This window comes from Pygocentrus nattereri, chromosome 23 (assembly GCF_015220715.1).
Source record: "Pygocentrus nattereri isolate fPygNat1 chromosome 23, fPygNat1.pri, whole genome shotgun sequence".
NCBI lineage: Eukaryota > Metazoa > Chordata > Actinopteri > Characiformes > Serrasalmidae > Pygocentrus > Pygocentrus nattereri.
The window spans coordinates 29,262,120-29,285,100 of record NC_051233.1 but is presented as its reverse complement, the minus strand read 5'-3'; the positions used below and the strand labels follow the sequence as shown (position 1 = coordinate 29,285,100).

The following is a 22,981-nucleotide window of genomic DNA, read 5'->3' as shown; positions in this document are numbered from 1 at the left end:
TTATTCCAATAGCAAATTACCCACAGCTTTTGAAACGGCAGAAACATTGTCCAACCACATTTTTGGATTATTTGGGATACGAGAGGACATTTTATCTGACCACGGTCCTCAATTTACCTCAAATTTATGGTCATATAATGTAAATTTCACTTCTGGATATCATGCCCAGTCAAATGGACAGTACTGTCTTGAGAACCAACCTGACTGGGCTGGAATCTTACCTCGGGCAGAAATAGCACAGAACACACCTAGGATACCAAACTCCACATGCCATGGTCGGTGGCTACCACTGATGTTCCTGTTGTTGATGAATGGATAAAGAGGAACCAAGATTTCTGGGCATCAAAACATCAATGTACAAAGTGTATTGAACAGGTCTTGAGGAGGAACAGGGCCCATGATGATTGTCATCGGGGTGACACCCCTTCTAACATCCTGGGGACCATATGTGGCTGTTGACTTGGGATTTCAGATTTGAGGGTCGCAGAAAACTTAAGCCTAAATGTGTTGATCTGTTCAATGTTTTGGAAAGAATGAATGAAGTTCCTTATAAACATGATCTACCCACATAGTGCTGTGTTTTGTGATCGTTGCATGTTTCTCTCCTTAAGCCTTTGGTTCCAGGTCAGTTAGACAAGGCTATGCCCAATGAGCAGCCACCACTGTCGATGATAGCTGAATGAGCCCTGGTCTATGCTGTTCACAGGGTTTTGGACTCCAGGCAGATGAGGTTATCCACAGTATCTAGTGTGTAGAGTATGATCTTGAGGTATGTAGCTGGGTAGTAGCCCAGGACATCCTGGAGTCTGATCTGCTGGCAGACTTCCACAAACTACACCCTAACAAGCAAGCCCCTCTTTCCAGAGAACGTCTCAGGAGCCAAGCCGGTGAACCCTGTAGGAGTTGCACCAGTGGATATCCTGCTTTATCTGTCCAACAACTGAGGCATCCCCAGCAGTGTGATTGGTGGTTGTTGTGGTCACCCTTGTCCCTCAGCTACACCGAACTCCCTGGTGGTGGTGGGGGGGGTCCCTTTCTTCTGTCGGCTCACCTGAGTCAATGGACTGTCTGGAAAACTCCATTTCCTATAAATCAATGGGAGATCACATGACTCATTCATCATCACCATCAACCAACCAATCCTCCACCTCAAACCACCTCACCAGAGTTCTGAGTTTATTTCATATTTACGTGTAATCAGTTAGGTAGTGCATAAGCCCAGGATTTAGTTTAGAACACTGCAAAGTATTGCCAATATTTCCTATTGCTTACTGAGCGATTTCTACCTGTAAAGCTTATTATAGACCAGGGGCTCTCAACCTTTTCTACCCCAAGGCCACCATCTTTATGAATACAAATAGCAGCCCCCAGGAAACAAAAAAATTGACTTTTTTTAAATACAAATTTTCTTTTTCTTTTCTTAAGTGCTGAAACTGAAAACCCGAGAATCAGATCAGATCATCCGTTTTGGCTCAATTACAGGTTCCAAAATTTGCAGAGATGTTAAAAGGGGAAAAAGCAAAAAGAATAAGAATGTACAAGGTGGAGGTGGACTGTGATTTGGAGCTGCACTACATGGTGTTTTCACTGAAAATACTACACTGCCTCTGGTCTCGAGATTTCTCTGTAGTTTTGAGGATATTTGTGATTCATTTGAAATAGTCAAACCACACTCCACTCACTAGGCTTTTAGATAAGTGTCCAATAGTCAACAATATTGATAAACCCTACTTTATATCTGCATCTTTGTCATTGGTTTATCAATTTGAGTTTAACCACGCACGTCACTGATGCTTGGCCAAAAAATATGCTCATCAATAAAAAAGCGAAGATATGCGATCAATGAGCCACAATCAAACGCACATCTTCACTTTTCCCATGACTTTATTTCACAGCAGGTCAATGTCAAAATGGAGTGAACGAAAGAAAAAGTCTGATATGTCCACACCAAACAAGGTGGGTGGAAACGCGCCCTGACAAACTTTTCCATCTCTGGCTCGCTGTGTGACGAGCAGTGCTTTTATTCGTACGTATATTGGTCATAATTTAAAAACGTTTGCTTCTTGGTTCTTAATTATTAAGTTAATATTTGTTCCACTTATGTTTTTATGACATGTAAAGGACAGTACCAGTCCACTACGAACTACTGCCTCCCCAGAGTTCAGGTATGTGGACCATTACAGGGTGTTTCGCAGCCCACAGGTGGTCCTCGTACCACAGGTTGAGAAACCCTGCTATAGACTATTAGTCATAAATGATCATAAAGGTTTTTAATAAAGTAGCATTTTACTCAAGAGCAGCTTTCAGAAAACTATATGACACCTATAGAAGCCTTTCATCACAAATAACAAACATATATATGAACATTTATGAATGTTATTTCTAAAAAGCACTATTTGCCAACACTTGCTGAAATAAAATTTCACCAAAAGCAGCCTATATGATTACTGATGCTGGCTGAAATAAATTGTTATAAACATATATGCATGTTTATGTCAGTTGTTGTGAAAGGCTTAGGTGTCATTAAGCCTTGAGTTGCTGCCCTTCAGTAAAGTGTTGCTACAAAAACTTCAATGCCCCATAAGGCCATAATTCTGTCACATTGTTTCAAATTTCAAGCTTCTAAAAACAAATCTAAAAAGAACCAAATAATCCTAGCGTTTTTATCCAGAAAGGTTTCCAAGTGATATCATTTTAACCGGTGCACAGTTCCTTTCCTCATTACAAGACATGTTAGTAAAAGAATCTTATAATCTCATTGGTAGCGCACATGTTGCCCAGATGGGAGCATTGGCTTGTGAAGTCTAACGCATTAGCTTGTTAGGCTTTCAGCCCAGCCGCCTTGGACACATCTTGGCAGAATGTGTTTGACAGAGTTGTGTTTTAAGCCACTGACACATTGACTCAAGCCAAGATTCTTCCTGCTGGCTTTCTTAATTGCTTCTAACATGCTATTTATTCAATTGAAGGTTTTTGGCAGGTAATCCAGAAAACCCGGAAGGTGACCTGTATCCTGTGTGGCTGACACTTTGACACTCTCAGAGATAACAGGTTTTGGGTGTTAAAGCTGGAAGGGTGAGTATAAAAGCAAGACGCAGACACATGTCAAGGCACATCACCTAGACCAAGGAGCGACACCAGGACTGAGAGGTTCACTGACGGAGGCAGAGACGACACACAATCATCAAAAGCACCTCAGAAGGTCAGAAGACACCAAGAACATCCCAGGTTGCCTGTCCTTGCTCTCAGGCTTCCAGAGAGGTCCGCTCTCAGTGCCAGCATGGCTGCACATGCGAACGAACCTGTATTTGCTGCCCGCCGCTACAATGAAGACACCACAAGAGAGTCTGTGTTTGTTTACACAAATTCTAACAATACGAGAGGTAATTAGAAAATTCTGTATTATACATCATCTAAAATTCATTGTTCCAATGCAATGCCTTTAATATCCAGTGGTGAAAGACACTTTGGCCCTTTAGCAACTGTTATATAAAGAAATATTTATCAAAAAGTGTGTTTATTACAACCTTGTTGCCGAAAAGAACAGGTTTTTCCTTCTCTTCACAGATCCATTTGAGGGTCCAAACTACCATATTGCCCCTCGCTGGGTCTACAACGTTGCTTCCATATGGATGATCTTCGTTGTCATTGCATCCGTCTTCACTAATGGTCTGGTAATCGTAGCAACAGCAAAGTTTAAGAAGCTGAGGCACCCTCTAAACTGGATTCTGGTAAACCTGGCTATAGCAGATCTTGGAGAAACGGTTCTCGCCAGCACAATCAGTGTTATCAATCAGATCTTTGGCTACTTCATCCTTGGGCACCCCTTGTGCATCTTTGAAGGGTGGACCGTGTCCGTCTGTGGTAAGTGTGCTGGATTCAAAAATTGGGATTCAAAAACTGTATTTGCTCGTCGTTGGAATTCATCCCTGTGAATGTATTGGAAAAAGACAAATGTATATATGCCAAGCTTTCAAGCAGTGCTGCACACATATCTACAACCTGTTGGTGTGAGTCAGAGAACAAGCTTGTGCTAATCTGGTTAAAGCTAATCCACTGATAGGTGGTGGGATAGGATTTGGGCACCTCCTTGGCTGGGATAGTCCAGTGAATCAAGAGTTTAACTGCAAGCACACTACATCTGTGAAAGTGTCAAGCTCCTTTGGTAATTGACTTGCTCCTACAGGGATCACAGTCAATCCACAAAATATCCTGGAAATGCAGCTAGTGAAGTTAAGTATATAATGTACCACTCAGGCATAGTGACCATGTTTAATGAATGCAAGTAGAGACCATTGAATGTCATGGCAATTTATCTTTGCTACCTTTCATTCCTTCATTGCATTTTAGCCACATTACTGTTTCTGAATGGTTAATATTTACAGACTAGTATTTAATATAATTTAGTGGTTAATATTATTATTAGTATTTAATGGTTAATATTTACAGATAGCAGTCACTAAATCCATGTTGAATCAACATTAACGTGTTACTGCCTACTTCACGGAATTACCGTTCTAATCTTCCTAGATTAGTCTTGTCTGGCCCACTAGTGGACCACATCCTTGGGTTTGTTCTGGCCCAGTGTCCACCTGGGTCCTTGGCCCAGACCTGGCCTGCACAGTGTAAATTAAGTAGAACTAATGGATTTGGCCCAAATTTGGCACAACTACACTGTGGGCCCACACAAGCACACCAGAACTGGCCCATCAATATAGACATAAGATAAACTGCATGCTGTTGTCTGGCATCTGGCCCTATTCTGCCTCCATATGCCTGGTAGTCAACTAATCCTCTTGTCAGAAGCCAGAATCAGCCCGAAACAGTCTGCTGTCTGGGTAATGTTAATTCTTAATCACTTTGGCACCCTGAATTCATTTGATGACTGGTTTACTCCTCAAGATCTTTTTCTTTGGGTGCTCTGAAAATTAAAAGCATGAAACTAAGCTGTGCTTCAGCACACTGTTATACACAAAGCATAGATGTAAGTATATTTTTTTTCTCACCGTCATATCAAAAGCAGACAGCCAGCTCAATGAATGGCTGTTAATTAGTTGATTTTCATTAGTTAGCTAATATGAACAGCTGTGAGCGGGATTTTCTTCTGGAATAGCACTATGCTAAATCAAATAATACTTTACTAGTACCGACTAAGACGGTACTGAACTTTTTACTTCTTGCAGGTTGTGAGGAGGACTTTAGATTTAACCCTTCTTCCTAAATATGGGAGTTCTGTCACATGATCTTGTGGCCTAATGATTACTGCCTGACTTTCATCTCACAATTAACTACAAATGAATGTATATTCATATATATATTGTCACTGTGGTCAACGTTAGGAGCTGCTGTCTTTCACCAATAGTTTCACCACTCACATTTCTGCAAATATGTAATTACGTATTTTCATGGGACAAAACTATAGAAGTTGAACTTAGATATAACTTAGTCCATGTGCAGCTTCTATAGCATTGCAGATTTACTGTCCTCTGAAAAGAACTCAACGCACAGCCATTAGTGTCTAAACAGCTGGCAGCAAATTGTCCAAATTGTGCTCAAAGTGTCAATATTTTGTGTGACCACCATTATTATCTAGCACTGCCTGAACCCTCTTGGGCTGGGAATTCACCAGAGCTGCACAGGTTGCTACTGTAATCCTCTTCCACTCCTCCATGATGACATCATGGAGCTGATGGATGTTAGACACCTTGCGCTCCTCCTTCTGCTTGAGGATGCCCCACAGGTGCTCAATTGGGTTTAGGTCTGGAGACATTCTTGGCCAGTCCATCACTTTCACCTTCAGTTATATCCAAGTTTTATTTCTTTCGTGTTGTCCCATGAAAAGATATGATAAAATATTTGCAGAAATGTGAGGGGTGAGATGCTGTACCTGTAACCATCACTCTCTCACTATTGCAGGTATCACAGCTTTGTGGTCTTTGACTATAATCTCATGGGAGCGCTGGGTGGTGGTGTGCAAGCCATTTGGTAATGTCAAATTTGATGGGAAGTGGGCAGCAGGAGGCATTATCTTCTCCTGGATTTGGTCCATCATCTGGTGCACCCCTCCAATCTTTGGCTGGAGCAGGTAGATATGCAAGCGCACGCAAGCAAATTCACACAGAAGAAACTGATTAAGAATAGAAGGTAATAAGTCCTCACTCCTCTCTATTCTAACTTTTCTTTTTTTCAGGTACTGGCCTCATGGCCTGAAGACATCTTGTGGCCCTGATGTGTTTAGTGGAAGTGAGGATCCCGGTGTGGCATCCTACATGATCACACTGATGTTGACCTGCTGTATTCTTCCTCTCTCCATCATTATCATCTGTTACATCTTTGTCTGGAGCGCCATCCACCAGGTATCTCACACCTGCATCTATAAAGAAGCACATTTATGATGAAGGCTTTCAAACTAGAGGAAATGCAAGTGTGCTTCAGTGTAAGGCAACTGGGGGCAGTCGTGGCTTGAGGTTAGGGAACTGGCCCTGTGACCGGAAAGGTGCCGGTTCGATCCCTAGTGCTGACAACACTTGATAGGGCTGCCCACCGCTCCGGGCAAGTGTGTTCGCTGCCCCCTAGTGTGTGTGTATTCACTAGTGTGTATGTGGCGTTTCACTTCACGGATGGGTTAAACGCAGAGGTGGAATTTCCCCATTTGTGGAATTAAAATAGTATTACTTAAGTCTTCAAGTCAAGAGGCTTTTATTGTCATTCTATCTATGTACAAGTACACAGTGGAGTGAAATTACGTTCATCCAGGAACAACACAGTGCAGCAAGGAACAAAAAATACAATGTGCAGACACAGTGTGCAAACAAAAAAATTAAGCTAGAAACAATATAATAAATACAATAAATTAAACAGACATTAGATGCAGTCTACAGACAGGACAGCGCAGCACCAACAATGCACACATTTCTGGACTTGAGGTAGTGAGAATAAGGTGAAGAGATATTAACATGCTGTGATCTGTGAGCCATGCAGTCAGATGACATACATAAACACAGCAGTTTGCTTTTATTAGCAATATCTGACTAAAACATTGTCAGAATCTTCATGAAAACTATGAGTGTTTCTGAGAAGAAAGTTCTTCTTTAGAATGGTTGGTGAATGAGCTGCAAGTTGCATACCCTTGAAGTCCATAATTGGGATTTTTTTAGATCACATTTACGTGAGTGGACATGAAGGGGGTTTTCCATTACTTTCCAAATGTTTACATGAATACTTTAATGAACCCAGAATCCACATATCTTCTTAAGGTCATGAAAGAATCCACAGGATCTCTTACTCTTCCTTTCCAAATAGGTTGCCCAGCAACAGAAGGACTCAGAATCCACTCAAAAGGCAGAGAAGGAAGTGTCTCGCATGGTGGTAGTGATGATCCTGGCCTTTGTTGTGTGCTGGGGACCATACACCTTTTTTGCCACCTTCTCCGCCTTGAACCCTGGTTATGCATGGCACCCACTGGCGGCAGCTATGCCAGCTTACTTTGCCAAGAGTGCCACCATCTACAATCCCATCATTTACGTCTTCATGAACCGCCAGGTGAGATCTCAGGATATCTCTGGATAGGGATTTGCGCAGTCTAGCGTGCTCCCCAGGCCTCTCTCAAAACTCAAAATAGACCTGGAAGTACCTGAGACAATCTTTATCCAATCTTTCTTTGAAGGTGCTCTTGAAGGTGCTCTGTGCATAGTTTTGTTTTCCCCTGAACCCACTCATGAAGGAGAAGATAATTATCCATGAAGTTGCTAAAGGCTTGGTGCTCAAACTGGGACAAAGGCATAGCACACAAACATCATTACATTTCCATAACTAATTGGAATGATTACGTGAAACTAGGGGTGTAACGATTCACCAAATCCATACAATAAAGTGGTGTCTCGATTTCCAATACGGCAGTGGCTGAAAACATGCCTTAAATTAGTTTCCCTTTTTTAGTTTGTTAGAGTATTCAACATTATAAACACACTATCTATATTCAAACCACAAGCTGCGCATAGCGTCCCAATCTAATGCTGTAGTTTTTAAAATAATGCTTTTTCATTGGGAAGATTTGACATGTTTTGCAGAGCAATTTAAATGACGCATGACTTTTTCTCTCAGTTCCGTAGCTGTATCCTGCAGCTCTTTGGAAAGAAGGTGGAGGACGCATCAGAGGTTTCTGGCTCTACCACAGAAGTGTCTACGGCCTCGTGAACAGTATATACCGGATACAAGGACACATATCAGGATCACACATGGACTGCAGTCATTATCAGCCTGCACTGTATGCTACATGCATTATGGTCACTTAGCATAGCTCAGCACCATAAAGAAATATTTTTTATTTCATGTCAGGACTCCATGATAGTGGCTATGACGACATTTATCATTGAGTGTGCAGGGTGTTCTGACACATGCTCTAATGTGCTCCTGGTGTGTTCGCTTTACACCTGGACTGTTTTTCGATATGCTGGAATTCTGCATGTGATGTTCTCAAACCACTGACCTCTGCTACTGAACAGCTGAACCAGAAATGAAGGCCAGAAGGGGTCCCACACCCCTCCTTTTACTATCCACAAAAGACATTCTTAATGCCAATGACAGCTCTGTATCGGTTATCTCTTATATATGTCTTACTTGAGAGGTTATCACCTGGCGGGAGTGCTGGTGTAAAAGTGTATGTTTATAGAAACAGATGGCCTAACCCTGTCTTTGCACCTGTTGAATACTCTAGACTAGACATGCATTTTCAAAAAATGAAAAAAAAAAACAACCCAAAACAAATGTATGTGCTGTATGTTTTTTTTTTCTCTAGCAAAATAAAGCAAATGTTTGCAATCCAATTCGCCTTTTTCCTGTTTTCCTCAACACCCATATATACAGTATCTCACAGAAGTGAATACACCCCTCACATTTCTGTAAATATTGTATTACATCTTTTCCTGGGATGACACTATAGAAATGAAACTTGGATATAACTTAAAGTTGTCAGTGTATAGTTTGTATAGCAGTGCAGATTTACGGTCCTCTGAAAAGAGCTCAACACACAGACATTAATGTCTAAATAGCTGCAACACCTCACAGTGAACAGGTCCAGATTGTGCTGCATTGGTGATGTACTGCTTTTGTTTTTTCACAAACCTGCTGCTTTGCTGCAGTGACAACAGCTTAGCTTTCATTTAGTTACTTTATCATGAATCTCGTTTGAAAATGAAGCCTGAGTGAAGGTTTGGAAGGTGCGGGGTGTGGAGTTTTGGGCTCCTTTTAAAATGAAGCGCGGCTGAGGAATCGTGGCATGAGTGACTGAATAGCCGTAAACTTCAGGACACACAGGCAGGTACAGTGCAGAACAGCAGAGAGAGGGAGAACCAGTGTTGTGTCCAATTCAGTTCCCCCCTGGAAATCCTGTTCCCTTTGAGAAATCAGGCAACGCTGGAACTACGGGAGGCAAAAGGGCCCAAAAAGCGTGTTTCCACCGGTGGAGAACTACACTGGGAAGTATTTCCCATTAAAATGCTACCAAAATCAGTCTTTTGTATGACTGTGATAAAGCGTTATTTCTGAATTGTCAGTTCTGTGTTTGTTGTGTTTATTAACCACCGCTCGTGGAAATAAGATTATAGTCATCGTGTGGCTTCATGGTTACTGTTATTAAGAATGTAACACTTTTTCTTGCATTGTATAACAAAAAACATATTACTCCAATGTTTTTATGTGGTCCAGACTTCAAACAGTGTGATTAATAGGACCATATGGAGACGAGTGAACAGTCTCAGTCGAACGTGTTCCCCCTACCAAATATAACTCAAGAAGTATCTTTATAAAAACTTATATACGGACTCTATTATTCTCCCAATCTAGTGCTAGGCCAGGGTGATTGCTGTGGAGAAGAGGTTTTGTTTTGTTTTTTTTTTCTTTTCTTTTGGGAAATGCTTTTTGAATGAATGACATGCCTTGTCCACAGCTGTACCAGCAAATAAAGCTCAGGGAAGGGGTCTCCTTAACACCACCCACAGTGATGAAATACTGCACCAATTATGCATGAGAACCTGTACACAAAGGGTTTAGTAAGGGGACTCCCATTCTGGAGGGGACAAATACCTCATCTGTATCTCTCACCATTCACAAACACAGCCCAGAGAAAATATGTCGAAATTATTACTCATGTGGGTGAAATAGTTTCTCCAGAAACCCAACAGACACAGATGCACACACGCAAAACATAAGCACACAGGCACATACTTGATAAGCAATACTTGTTCAGTGTTCATTTCTTCATTTGTTATATGTAAGTGCTGCCAATACACGCGTTAATGTGTCACGTCAAACTTCGCTTTCACTGAAATAACTTTCTGAGTCTTGAATTATGTGAATAAATATCCATCCATCCATCCATTTTCTAAGTCGCTTCTCTGTCAGGGTCGCGGGGGGGGGGTGCTGGAGCCTTTCCAGCGGTTCCCAGCGGTCTTCGGGCGAAAGGCAGGATACACAGATCTGAATACCCCAGCAAGTAACGGGTGAGGGGGCCTATCTTTTAGGCTGTGTCCGGAACACGGCCGTCATCTTGAACGCCGCCATATTGGATTAAGGCCAAGTTTTTCCAGTGGGAAGGTGGTCATGCAGCAGATCAAAGACCAGAACTGTCTCAGAAATCGAGCCACAATCAGATTTGCAATATCTGTTTTGGTTCAAAAGTTATCAACACAGAAAGTTGCAGCAACAACTGGGAACATGGCCTGTGATGCAGCTATCTGACGTGTTCAATGTGCTGTCCCTGGTGCTGACCACAGAGCTGAACCCGCATGAGAATCTCTGGGGAAATGCTGTCACAAGCCTCCCTGATGTGGTGCTGAAGGTGGTGTTTGTTGCGGATTTTCTCAGCGTACACAATTTGTTTGAGATGACCCCAGAGATAAAAGTCGCTAATAAAATAAAAAATAAAATAAAATAAAACCTGTCCTGTGACTTTTAACTCACCCTGTATATTTCTTGTACACAATATGTTGGCAAGAAGGAAGAAAGGAAGAAAGGTGGCATTGAGGTGGGGAGCAGTTGAGGGTTAGGCGCGTTGCTTATGGACACTGTCAACTCAGGGGTTCGAACCAGCGACCTTCTGTAACAATACTGATACCTAAAACTTTATATTGACCGAATAAAGTTTTTCTTACTTAGCTCAAACAGTGTCCTCCTTCATTAAGAAGAATCCTACAGACATAACGTTTTTCTGCAGAACAAAACAAGGCTGCAGTTTGCTTCATAATTACCAGTAGTTTATTAGAATGTTCTGCTTCACCTTAAATGGTGCAGCAGTTATACTTTGTCACTTGCACAGTACAGTTTGAATCAGAAGCTGGTAAGTAGGTATTCAAATAAGAAGCCAGCAGATAAAAAGCTTTGTTTACCTGTGTGTTTATGGAGCAACTGAGAAGCAGCTTGCTTTGCCTAAGTGTAGCATTTTGCCAGATGCCCACTGACCTTGACCGATATTTGTTGTTTCTCTCAGAGACATGGTAAACATGTTTGTGTGTGTGTGTTATGCCATCGGCTACCTGCATAGAGTGTTTACTGTTGACACAGTGCTCATTATACCCATGACACTGTGTGATCACATGAAACTCACGTGTCAAAGTGAGGAAAGACACGTTGATTAATAAAAGTCTGATGTTTTCCTTGAATTTTTTGGGCACTCTTACCATACAGGAGCACTTTGTAGTTCTACAATTACAGACTGTAGTCCATGTGTTTCTCTGCATACCTTATTAGGAACCTCTTATCTTGTGCTTCAGTGATCAGGACCCCCGCAGGGCCACCACAGAGCAGGGGGATCATTCTCAGCAGTGCAGTGACGCTGACATGGTGGTGGTGTGTTAGTGTGAGTTGTGCTGGCATGAGGATCAGACACAGCAGTAGTGCTGGAGTTTTTAAACTAAGTTGTCCACTCACTGTCCACTCTATTACACTCCTTCCTTGTCAGTCCACCTTGTAGATGTAAAGTTTGGGTTGGTCATCCTCTAGTCCTTAGTAAATTCACAAACTTGTTCAAAAAATGACAGGGAAATATTACATATTATTTCATTTACACCAGATTACAGCAAGATTTCTGCTGTAAATGCACATGTAGCTGCTTTTGGACATGCATACATGGTTTTTCGTCCTTTGGTGTCATCTCTACAAGGTTCCATGCTTTCCATGCTGGTAACCCACAGCCTCGTAGCCCATAGACAAATACACAAACTAAGCCATCAACTTCCCAGCTCTGTATACATACAAACACTGTCTCACTTTCAGAGAGTGTGTGAATTTATGGATTTGGATTTTTTCCCATGGATCAACAAATGACATCCAACTCTATAAATACTGGTACCAGTCTTCAAATGTTCTTGCTTTCTGGACAACCACACCACCATCAATCCATCCCAGTTGTCTTGCTTCTTTTTCTCCAACCATGACAGACTCCTACGTGTGTTCTCTTTGTGCAGAGGAGCTCCGGGACCCCATCACCATCCCCTGCGGAGACGTTTTCTGCCTCGAGTGCATTAAAATCTACTGGGACCAGGCCGACCAGGTTGGTGTCTACAGCTGCCCCCAATGCCGGGCCACCTTTACCCCTCGGCCGGTCCTGCGCCGGAATGTGCCCAATGTTGGTCCCCATGTGCCCCCCTCGCCATTGCCGGAGCTCGCACCCTTCCCGTACCTCAAACGGGAAGCCCTGTGCGATTTCTGCACAGGCCGGCGGAACCGGGCGGTCAAGTCGTGCCTGGTGTGCCTGGCTTACTACTGCGAGACACACATAAAGCCTCACTATGAGTCAGCCACCTTCAAGCGGCACAAGCTGGTGGATGAGACGGGCCACCTGGACCGCAAAATCTGCCCCCAGCATGAGAAGGGCTTGGAGCTGTTCTGCCGCTCCGACCAGATGTGCATCTGCGTGCTCTGCACGGTCAGGGAGCACCGCAGCCACAACACGGTCAGCGCTGAAGAAGAGCGTGCCGAGAAGCAGGTGAGAAACCATAACAGATGAGGCTACAGACAATTTGACTGGAGGCTATCCAAACCTGCTCGGATGATTTAGTGCTTTGTGCTTTGTGTTTAAGGTGCATGTGGTTGAACATGCTACCATTTACCCATATATGGTGGGGTTACAGAGAGTCTGGGACCCCTTCCAAAATGAAAAATTACAACCAAAGTTTTTCCTAGGGACATATATTAAATGTATTATTATTATATTAAAAATATAATGAAAATGTTTAAATGAAAAACTGTCTAGTGTTAGCCCTGCTTAGCTGAATGTACTGGCTACCAGCCAACACCAGAGTACAAACAGGACCTCATGATTACTGCAGATCACCAGTGACCACTACAGTAAACACACTGCAGGAGTCCAAGAAAGCATAAAAGCTCTACCTCTCTCTGGTCAGATAGGATGGTCATAACATTGTGTTAGCGGAAGCTTGTCCGAGCCTTCACCCTCTTGGTGAAATTGTGTGAAAGGAAGGTCCAAGCTAAGGGGTTAAAATCACCATAACTAAGAGAAAAAATTGACTAAATACAAAATAAAGAGAGTTAAGACGTAGTCTAATGGAAAAAAATACTGAATGCTAACTGTTATTTGAGTATAGAAATTCTTATCTGTTCAAACAAGTGCTTCATGATTTTTCAATATAAACTGCTACATAGTTGCAGTCTGCATACTGTTAAAACTGAATGAAAAGATACAAATTTAACAATTCTGGACAAACTAAATGTAAGGATAGCCTTCTGTACCACTTTATTCCCAAGCTTGAAGCCATTTAAGTTAACTACAGCTCTCAGTTATGTGACATTCCTGACACATCTAAAACAGTCAAGCAGCAAATTCGGTGTGGTGGAATCTACAGTCTTGGTATAAACAAATATTAGCGATGGTAGTGATATTGATATCTGCCGAAACTCAAGGTTTCAGCATCTCTCACATGCACAAATGTCTTTCAGAAAGTGCTGGTAGTGACCCAGTCTGAAGTCCAGCATATTATCCAGGACCGCATGAAGGAGTTGCAGGAGCTCAGACATAACGTGGAGGTTCTGAAAGTGAGTACGTCTTTAGCCATTGCTGCCACCTGACGGTACAGGCAGCGTTCGGTGGAAACAGCTATTCCCCATTTACAATGTGAGTGTATGATGAATACTGCATGCAACTAACATAAGAGGTGAGCTGTATCTGACACTGGGGTTGATGTATTGATCAGTCTTTGTCTTTTAGTCGACCCACATCATCTTTTGCTTGACTGTTTTCCATACACATTCAGCCCAGTGTGAGACATATAATGACCTGCTTGTGTCACCTATTCAGTTCTACCCCGCACACTTATTCTAAAACATGTTTAAGAATGTCGAGATTGTGTGCCCCACATGCCTTAATTGAATACCCAATTAAGTAAACTGATAAATTAAGATTTATCTACGGTCATCAATCCATGCCCATCACTGTTAGACTACTGAAAATTAAGTCATCGTTTTGCAGTTGTGCCATGCCACTGTAAAGAATTCCGAGAGTTTTTCTCAATGAAAAAAAATGAATGTCATTGCTGCAAATTGCTACTGTCATGCCTTGTGGTAACTTACTTTTTTCCCCATATATCACTGGATCCTCAGGCCGTTAAAAAAAGTCAAAATATGAAAATTGCTACATGAAATCTAGTTTTGAGGGGCGAGATGTGATCTCAGAAAAAGAATACATGTCTGGTGACAACCTGTTAAACTTTTGGTGCTGGATCGAGGCGAAATCTGCCGCTAACAAATCTGTTGCATGTCCCCTCTAAAACCCACCCTGAAATTCCTCTAGTCCAGGGGTCAGATGTTAAAAAGAGCCATTTTGCTCTTTCAAAAAAAATCTAACCACATTTTATGTCCATTTTACCGTCTCGGCTGTAAATATGTCTCAGTATGTGCTAATGTGCTAGTACAGGCTTAAAAACAAGACTTACTTTACTCTGCTTTAAGACTTACCTCAGCTATAGCCGTTTTTCTCGCATATCTGGCAGGAAACTCTTCTTAGAAGTTTCTTGTCTCTCAGCGTTCGACTTTTTACTGAACAGAAGTCAGCTTCTCCTTTGAATTTTCCTGTTCCACTTTAAAAGGTGCCTGATATGCTAGAATGTAACTGCTGCACTACACGATATTGCCAAAACTATTCACTCCCCTATCCAAATCCTTGAATTCAGGTGTCCTAATTACTTCCATGGCCACAGGTGTATAAAACGAAGCACCTAGGCCTGCAGACTGCTTCTACAAACATTAGTGAAAGGGTCACTGGGTGATGAAATTTCCTCGCTACTAAATATTACACAGTCAACTGCCAGTGGTATCACAACAAAGTGGAAGCGTTTGGGAACGACAGCAACTCAACCATGAATTGGTCAGCCATGTAAAATGACAGAGCGGGGTCAGTTGATGCTGAGGGGCATAGTGCGCAGAGGTCACCAACTTTCTACAGAGTCAATCACTACAGACCTCCAAACATCATGTGGCTTTCAGATCAGCTCAAGAACAGCGTAGAGAGCTTCAGGGAATGGGTTTCCATGGCCGAGCAGCTGCATCCAAGCCTTACATCACCAAGCACAATGCAAAGCGTGGAATGCAGTGGTGTAAAGTGCCGCCACTGGACTCTAGAGCAGCGGAGACGTGTTCTCTGGAGTGATGAATCACGCTTCTCCATCTGAAGTTTAGCAGTTGCCAGGAGAACGGTACTTGTCTGACTGCATTGTACCAAGTGTAAAGTTTGGTGGAGGGGGGATCATGGTGTGGGGTTGTTTTTCAGGAGTTGGGCTCAGCCCCATAGTTTCAGTGAAAGGAACTCTTAATGCTTCAACACCAAGAGATTTTGGACAGTTTCATGCTCCCAACTTTGTGGGAACAGTTTGGGGACGGCCCCTTCCTGTTCCAACATGACTGCGCACCAGTGCACAAAGCAGGTCCATAAAGACACGGATGAGCGAGTTTGGTGTGGAAGAACTTAACTGGCCTGCACAGAGTCCTGACCTCACCCCCATAGAACACTTTTCGGATGAATTAGAGCGGAGACTGTGAGTCAGGCCTTCTCGTCCAACATCAGTGTCTGACCTCAAAAAAAGGGTTTCTGGAAGAACGGTCAAAAATTCCCATAAGCACACTCCTAACCCTTGTGGAAAGCCTTCCCAGAAGAGTTGAAGCTGTTATAGCAGCAAATGGTGGGCCGACGTCATATTAAACCCTATGGATTAAAAATGAGATGTCCCTCACGTTCACATGCGTGTGAAGGCAGACGAGCGAAATTTTTTGGAAGTATAATGTATTTCAGGTGGAACAGGAAAATGCGAATAAGAAGCCGACTTTAGCTTTATAGCTTTTTAGCGTTTGACAGCTTCACGTTGCTGATTAAACCTATCAGGAAGCCGGTTTAGTACTAATAAATACCAATAAGTATATTTGTCTCCAAATTATCATTATCAATATCATTTTGAATCTTTCTCCAACATTTAAGAGCATTTATTGATGAAACTGTTATTTTACTGCAAAGAATGATTATTTTATTTTTACCTAAAAATCTAATTTTGCTGCAGAGCCACAATAGAGCAGTAAAACAGTTCAGAATTCAATGATAGCACATGCCACACAAGCTGGCTTGCAAATCACTATCCGGAACTATTTCACTCCCACAAGACATGATGTTTATGTTTACTGCATATGATGTGATCTCTCCACACACGCCATACCTGTGCATGCTCATGCTGGAGTTGTTGGGGGGACTTTCCAGTGATGAGAACTAATATAACATTCACAAGCTAACAACAGGCATATTGTTCATTGGACAATGTTGACAATTACACTATCACCTCCTACTTTGAGTTCCGTGTTCTCGTTGTGAGAACGATCCCAAGATTATAGACAATCTAACACTGCTGTGCATTGAACCGACATCATAACACCTCCACAATACCTCTGACAAAAGTATATGTTCCTTCTACTGCTATGTAGCTGTTGGGATGTATCGTATAATTAAACTTCTGCTCTCCGCTGCCCCCTGGTGGCAGGGCAATGCTCACCGGGCCCAGGCGGCCAGTGATAAGATCTTCAGTGAGATGCTGCAGTCTGTGGAGCGCTGGCATGCTGAAATCTGCCAGCTTATTCAGGCTAACCTCCAGGCAGCCATGGCTCAGGCAAGTATCTTCTTGCAAAACAATTCAAACTCCCTCCATGTATTCAAGTATATGGATTCCACTGCTAATCCACTTCTTCTGTAATTGCGAAATGGCCTGCAATCCATTTAAAAATGTACTAGTAAATGCTCACAGCACACAGTATAGAAACTGAGGGTTCCTTTGCAAATTGCAGCCTTCTACAATATCAATATTTCAAAGACCAATATTGATTACACAACCTTACATTTTGCTGCCTAATCTAAAGCAATATTACACGGATAGAAAGGAGCGGATTGTGAAGACCCAGTTTGATTGATTTACTAATGTACATGGTAAATGTGTTGGCAGGCCCAAGGCTACGTGGAGCGCCTGGAGCAGGAGATCATGGAGCTCCAGCGGCGGGACGCAGAGTTACGGCAGATACTTGATACTGAGGACAACATACACTTTCTACAGGTACAGCACAGTACACCGCAACATGTTTACAAGAATCTAAATGAACTTTTTGTAGCCAGTACGAAAAAGACGGACGAATCCAAAAAATAATGACAGGTAGAAACGTGATAAACAGCCGTCCGGTACATAGTAGAAGAAGCAATAGCAAAGCATTCTCCACTAACTGATCTTGTGTATTGTGTGTAGCCAGCAAGATTGGTAAGTTTACATTGTTTACATTACAGTTCATGGGATTTATTTGCCTCCCACCAGCATGGACAGCTTTACGTTGTTCTGTGGCTAACTACCAAGCTGTGTGCTCTACGCTGTATTTATGAGTTGCCAAATGAAACAGCGTTTGCATTGGTTCACCCTGCTTCCTCAGTCTCCTTGTTCCTTGCCAAAGCCACAAAATAACATCAAACTACAACACATACATAATGCCGGAACTGTATACCACAAGCACAGTATACAGTTACATTACAAATATCAGAAACTGATGAAAGAAGAGAATTCTAGAACATCTGGTCACAAGGGTTTTAATCTTTGTAGAATTTTCCAGCACTGTCCATCGCCCCCGAACCTATGGTGCCTAAAGTCCTAATAAACCCAGAATTCTCCTTCGGTGAGGTCACTAAAACCGCAACTGACATGAAAGAACACCTGGACGATATCTGCAAAAGAGAGCTGGGCAACATGTCCAAAAAAGGTATTTTACTAAACTATCTTACACAAAAGGGTTACTTCACCCTGAAATACTAATAATGAATTTAACGGAGTGAGCTACAGTAGTTAGCGTGAGTTCATACTAACTAGTCCTCAGAGGCTTCACTTCTTATATCATTACTTGTGGTCACTAATAGAAAATGATTTTTCCCCCATAGTGAGTGATATCCCAGTCTATGTGTTGATCCCCAGGTCTGGAGGTCGCATTAAAGGTAACATGAGTGTTCTGTAGGTGCTGTACTTTATCTAGTTTCCATTCAATAGCATGTCAATGATTTTACCAAGCCTTTAACCTTTAACTTTTCTGGCTTAGCAAGTATTAGCAAAGTTTCTACTTCTTTCAGAACTTTGTATTAAAGGTTGAGTCACTAAAGTGAAACTTTTTTCTTCCACACCTGCAGCACCTACAAGAACTGACCTGCAGGAGCCCAAAACCAGAGCAGACTTCCTCAGATGTAAGTCAAGCCACACAGACCACAATACGGTAGTAGTATGGTATGGTACAGTAGTAGTATGGTACGGTATGGTAATAGTATGGTATGGTATGGTACGGCAGTAGATATATCGAACCAGGCATCCAGCTGATGAGATACTGACTGCACCACCATTAAAACATGACACATTCAAATATTTGGTCATTTTCATACTCATAGCTAGAAGTGGACCCAAAACCTGCTTTTTCTTAAAGAAACAACCTAAAAAAATCTGTTACTCATAATGGAGTTAAAGCTAGAATGTGTTGTACAAATACAGTCCTGCTGAGCAGACATTGCTTCACAATTAGACAGGGTATCATTTTAGAGTGAGTCAGGCTCTCACACTCAGCATGGTGGTGTACCAGGTGTACCACTCTACTGTGCAATGTTGCTTTCACAAATATGACCTTCATGAAAAAGGCATACTGTCTTACCTATGACTTCATCACAATCAGTCTGAAGTATACAAAACAGCATCTAGATAAATGCTGTGGAATGATGTGGTAAAATGTAACGCTTTTGCCACAATCACCAAAGGAACTTTTGGAAAAAAAAAATGGATCAGCATTTGACGCAAAGAACAACTTGCCAAGTGTGGTCGATCTATTCTGCTTTGGAGTTGTGTGGCACCCACTGGCCGGTGGCTGCCAAACAGATCGATGGAAGAATGCATTCCACTAAATATCAGCAAATGCTAGAAGAAAGTGTGACACGGCCAGTCGAAAACATGAAGCTGGCTTCTACAACAGGACAGTATATCTAGTGAGTAAAATGGACACATTACCACTAAATGTAATGAGGCAGCAATTGATCAAAGTTCATGCCTTCACTCTGAAATGAGACTGCTATGAAGTGCAGCAGTTAACTGTAATAATCTTTCAAACGTGGATACAAGCAACAGAGTTGGTATGGTAATTTTTTGTACAATTTCTGATAAATAATGCAAATGCATGCATAAATTGCAGAAAAGATATATTATGAATTAATCATAATGAATAATGTATCAATTCTTCAATACCACCACCCTCATCCAGTCTTTCCAAATCCAGAACAATGGGTAAGACATTTATGTCATGAAAGAGAGGAACATTGGTTGCAGTCTCGGTGCAGCCATTACATTCTTTTTAATTATGTGTATGTGATGATTGGAGATCTTCATTCTTTTTTGGCACAAACATTTGTCAGTTTGCCATTTAGAAGGCACTGGTGCTGAGTCTACCATCTTATGTGATGGTTTGATTATTAAGGCTGAAGGATTATCTTTTTACCATCTTGATCACAGTGATTTATGCACATTCTAATATGGGATATTAGGTTAAGACATTGAAAAAATGGCCTACACTTTTCCCAATTTCTCAACTTCTCATCTTCCTTGAACGTTCAACATCTATCAGTCAAGGATAAGTGCTGAGTACTTGCATGTTATTTTGGAGTCTGACTTATTCCCTTGTACCCTGAAACCTTCTGCTACTATCACCTAGTTTAGCCTGTTAGCCAACGCAGTGTCCAGGGTGTGGCCACTACTGTGCACAAAGCATCCTTTTAGAGTTGGATAAGCAGTGAAGACTGGTGCCAGTAGTCCCTCCAGAGGCTGTGACTGACGTCTAAAACAAAAAGGGGACAGTCATGGGTTGGAGGTTAGGTAACCAGCCTTGTGACCGGAAGGTCGCCGGATCGATCCCCAGAGCCGACAGCACATGACTGAGGTGTCCTTGAGCAAGACACCTAACCCCCAACTGCTCCCTGGGCGCTGTGGATTGGGCTGCCCACCGCTCCGGGCAAGTGTGCTCACTAGAGTGTATGTGGTGTTTCACTTCATGGATGGGTTAAATGCAGAGGTGAAATTTCCCTGTTGTGGGTCTCTTAATCTTAAAAGCATTACCTTTACTACTAAATCCTTACATCTCAAAATACCTCTACCATTCGCACCACTTCTAGGCATGTTAGCCTGCCAAGCTGTCAGTAAATTATGATAGCATGTTTTAAATTCACCTTCTTCGTGGTTAAAATGTATGATTTGACACACAGGAAAACTGTGAAACGTAGATCATTCACACAGGAAAACTGTGGGTGAACGTTTCAAAGAAAAAATTATATTACCATCTTGAATATGGTGTCCGTCTTGAACTTTTCAGTGGCTAGCAGGTTTTATCAAAAGAATAAGACCCAAAGAGAACTTTAGTACTTCTATCAACAGTACTTGGAAAGATTTCTCTAAAATATGTAGTTATTTTAAATCGAAAATATCAAAGACATCTGAAATACTGAAATTAAAAAACGTTTGATTGTGACAAGCTACTCACATAAACAATCCTAAATCCCATGATCTAAGATCAAAGATGTTCTCTTGGTCAACAGATGCAGTCAGACTGACCTTTGATCCCAACACCGCCTATAAGGAGCTGGTCCTGTCTGAGGGGAATCGCAAGGTGGTCCGGAAACGCCCTGTGCAGTTTTACCCGGATCATCCAGAGCGCTTTGATGGCTTTTGCCAGATTCTGTGTGCTGAGCCACTGAGCGGGTCCAGGCACTACTGGGAAGTGGAATGGAGCGGAGAGTTCTCCATCGGCGTTGCCTACAAGAGCATCAGCCGCAAAGGCAAGAACTCCCACAGCCTTCTGGGATACAACGACCGCTCCTGGAGCTTACTATGCTCGGAGTCCGGATACTCTGCCTGGCACAACAAGATGGACAAAGACCTGCCAGTCTCGACCAGGGCCACGCGGATCGGTGTGTATCTGGACTTTCCTGGGAACTCTGTGTCTTTCTATACTGTCTCGGAATCCATGGAGCTCATCTACAGGTTCCAGCCCAGGTTTGCCGAGCCACTGTATGCTGGATTTGGAGTCGGTGCCTCAGTATCCCTGTGCTCACTGGAGAAAAACACCTAGAACATCTAACCCCTAGAGGTCGAAAGCCACGACTTTTGTTTTGCCATCATATTTAAATTTAATTAAGTAATTACATATTTAATTACATGCTGAATTACAATGGATTGTACTGCCATTTACACTACACTGACAGCTTCAAATCAGCTCTTCTGGCTTTATTCTGGCTTTCATTTCTCAGTCAAAACATTTTTTTAAATGTCAAAAATGAAAAGTATGTTCTTGACTGTAAGCGCACATTTAAATCGTGACAAAACGTCTTTTCTTCCACGTACAAACACAAGCATGACATTTCTGAATCTGTACGTTCCACACAATTTCTACTCTTTTTTTAAATATGACTGAAAATATTTGGTATAATTGGTGATAAAAGTCATTTCGCAGGGTTAAATCTGAAGCTGGTGTCATTTATTCCGTTGGAGTAGATCAGGCATGTCAAACTGACCGTCCGGGCCAACCTGCAGCAGAGCCCAGCATTCACCCTCATCTAATGCCAATTAGCTCATGAGCTGAATCAGGTGTGATTAAGGAGGCCGTGTGCTGAAGTCTGCAGTCTTTTGTCCTGTGAGGACTGGATCCTGACACATCTGCTGTAGATAAAACTGTTTATATGCTGTATGTACGTTGTGGCTGTTTTAATGTAAATATAAATCCATATTAAAATTGATGCTATTTTGTTTCCTGTAACTCACGTTTTTGCAAAGACAATTCCAGATGCATGTCGCTGTTGTTGGAACTAAACCTTGTAACTCCATTTTTGTTGATTTTCAGTTTTTGACATAATTTCAACATGCATGTTGGCCTATATTGTTCATGAAGGATGGACCAAAATAAATGGCCAAAAATGACTTGGAAAAAATGTTTGGTTCCATTGACTTAAATTGAAAGTAATTTATTTTTCATCCTCTTGTAAAGTTACCTTTTCTGGAGATACAAGCTTTTGCTTCCGACAGCAGTGATGTGTAGGTACATATAGTACATATGTCCATAATTTGTGCACTCCAAAAGTTGATGATACAAATGAACAAAATGCAATATATACTTCACTGGCAACCAGCGCTGTTAAATAAGAATGATTCTACTCTGTAACATCAAGGTCAGCGATTGCTGAAACAGCAGAACAGGTGACACACCACAGAACACCACTAGAACAATGGACTACATTTCCTCTCAATCCCTGTTGACGAAACCCTATTCCTTGCACATTTCTGCATTTATCCTACACATAAGGGCTCATATAAGGGTCTGATAAATGGCTGATGTGAATAAGATTAAGGAAAATGTAAAAATGTGAGGAGCACTTAAGTATTATTATGTT

The 22,981-nt window shown here is 42.0% G+C and overlaps 2 protein-coding genes across 2 annotated transcripts; both read left to right on the top strand.

Annotated features, from left to right (window-relative positions):
* The first annotated feature begins 3,093 nt into the window (after positions 1-3,093).
* LOC108437045 (green-sensitive opsin-2-like) lies at positions 3,094-8,796 on the top strand. The gene is made up of 6 exons (XM_017713873.2): positions 3,094-3,383; positions 3,568-3,864; positions 5,917-6,085; positions 6,191-6,356; positions 7,303-7,542; positions 8,104-8,796. Exons 1-6 carry the CDS (start codon positions 3,281-3,283, stop codon positions 8,194-8,196), a joined length of 1,068 nt encoding a protein of 355 aa, XP_017569362.1. The 5' UTR covers positions 3,094-3,280; the 3' UTR covers positions 8,197-8,796.
* Positions 8,797-12,380: 3,584 nt separating this feature from the next.
* ftr84 (finTRIM family, member 84) lies at positions 12,381-22,350 on the top strand. Its single transcript, XM_017713877.2, has 8 exons — positions 12,381-12,982; positions 13,954-14,049; positions 17,031-17,156; positions 17,487-17,594; positions 18,126-18,282; positions 18,458-18,511; positions 18,701-18,754; positions 21,134-22,350. Exons 1-8 carry the CDS (start codon positions 12,428-12,430, stop codon positions 21,664-21,666), a joined length of 1,683 nt encoding a protein of 560 aa, XP_017569366.2. The 5' UTR covers positions 12,381-12,427; the 3' UTR covers positions 21,667-22,350.
* The last annotated feature ends 631 nt before the right edge of the window (positions 22,351-22,981 follow it).

What these genes read in the sequence shown, in the direction of transcription:
- LOC108437045 (XM_017713873.2), top strand. Translation starts at nt 3,281, where the DNA reads ATGGCTGCACATGCGAACGAACCTGTATTTGCTGCCCGCCGCTACAAT. An exon ending in AAATTCTAACAATACGAGAG is followed by an intron (nt 3,384 to 3,567) that starts GTAATTAGAAAA and finishes TTCTCTTCACAG; the next exon opens with ATCCATTTGAGGGTCCAAAC. An exon ending in ACGTCTTCATGAACCGCCAG is followed by an intron (nt 7,543 to 8,103) that starts GTGAGATCTCAG and finishes TTTTTCTCTCAG; the next exon opens with TTCCGTAGCTGTATCCTGCA.
- ftr84 (XM_017713877.2), top strand. Translation starts at nt 12,428, where the DNA reads ATGACAGACTCCTACGTGTGTTCTCTTTGTGCAGAGGAGCTCCGGGAC. An exon ending in TCCAGGCAGCCATGGCTCAG is followed by an intron (nt 17,157 to 17,486) that starts GCAAGTATCTTC and finishes ATGTGTTGGCAG; the next exon opens with GCCCAAGGCTACGTGGAGCG. An exon ending in ACAACATACACTTTCTACAG is followed by an intron (nt 17,595 to 18,125) that starts GTACAGCACAGT and finishes TAATCTTTGTAG; the next exon opens with AATTTTCCAGCACTGTCCAT.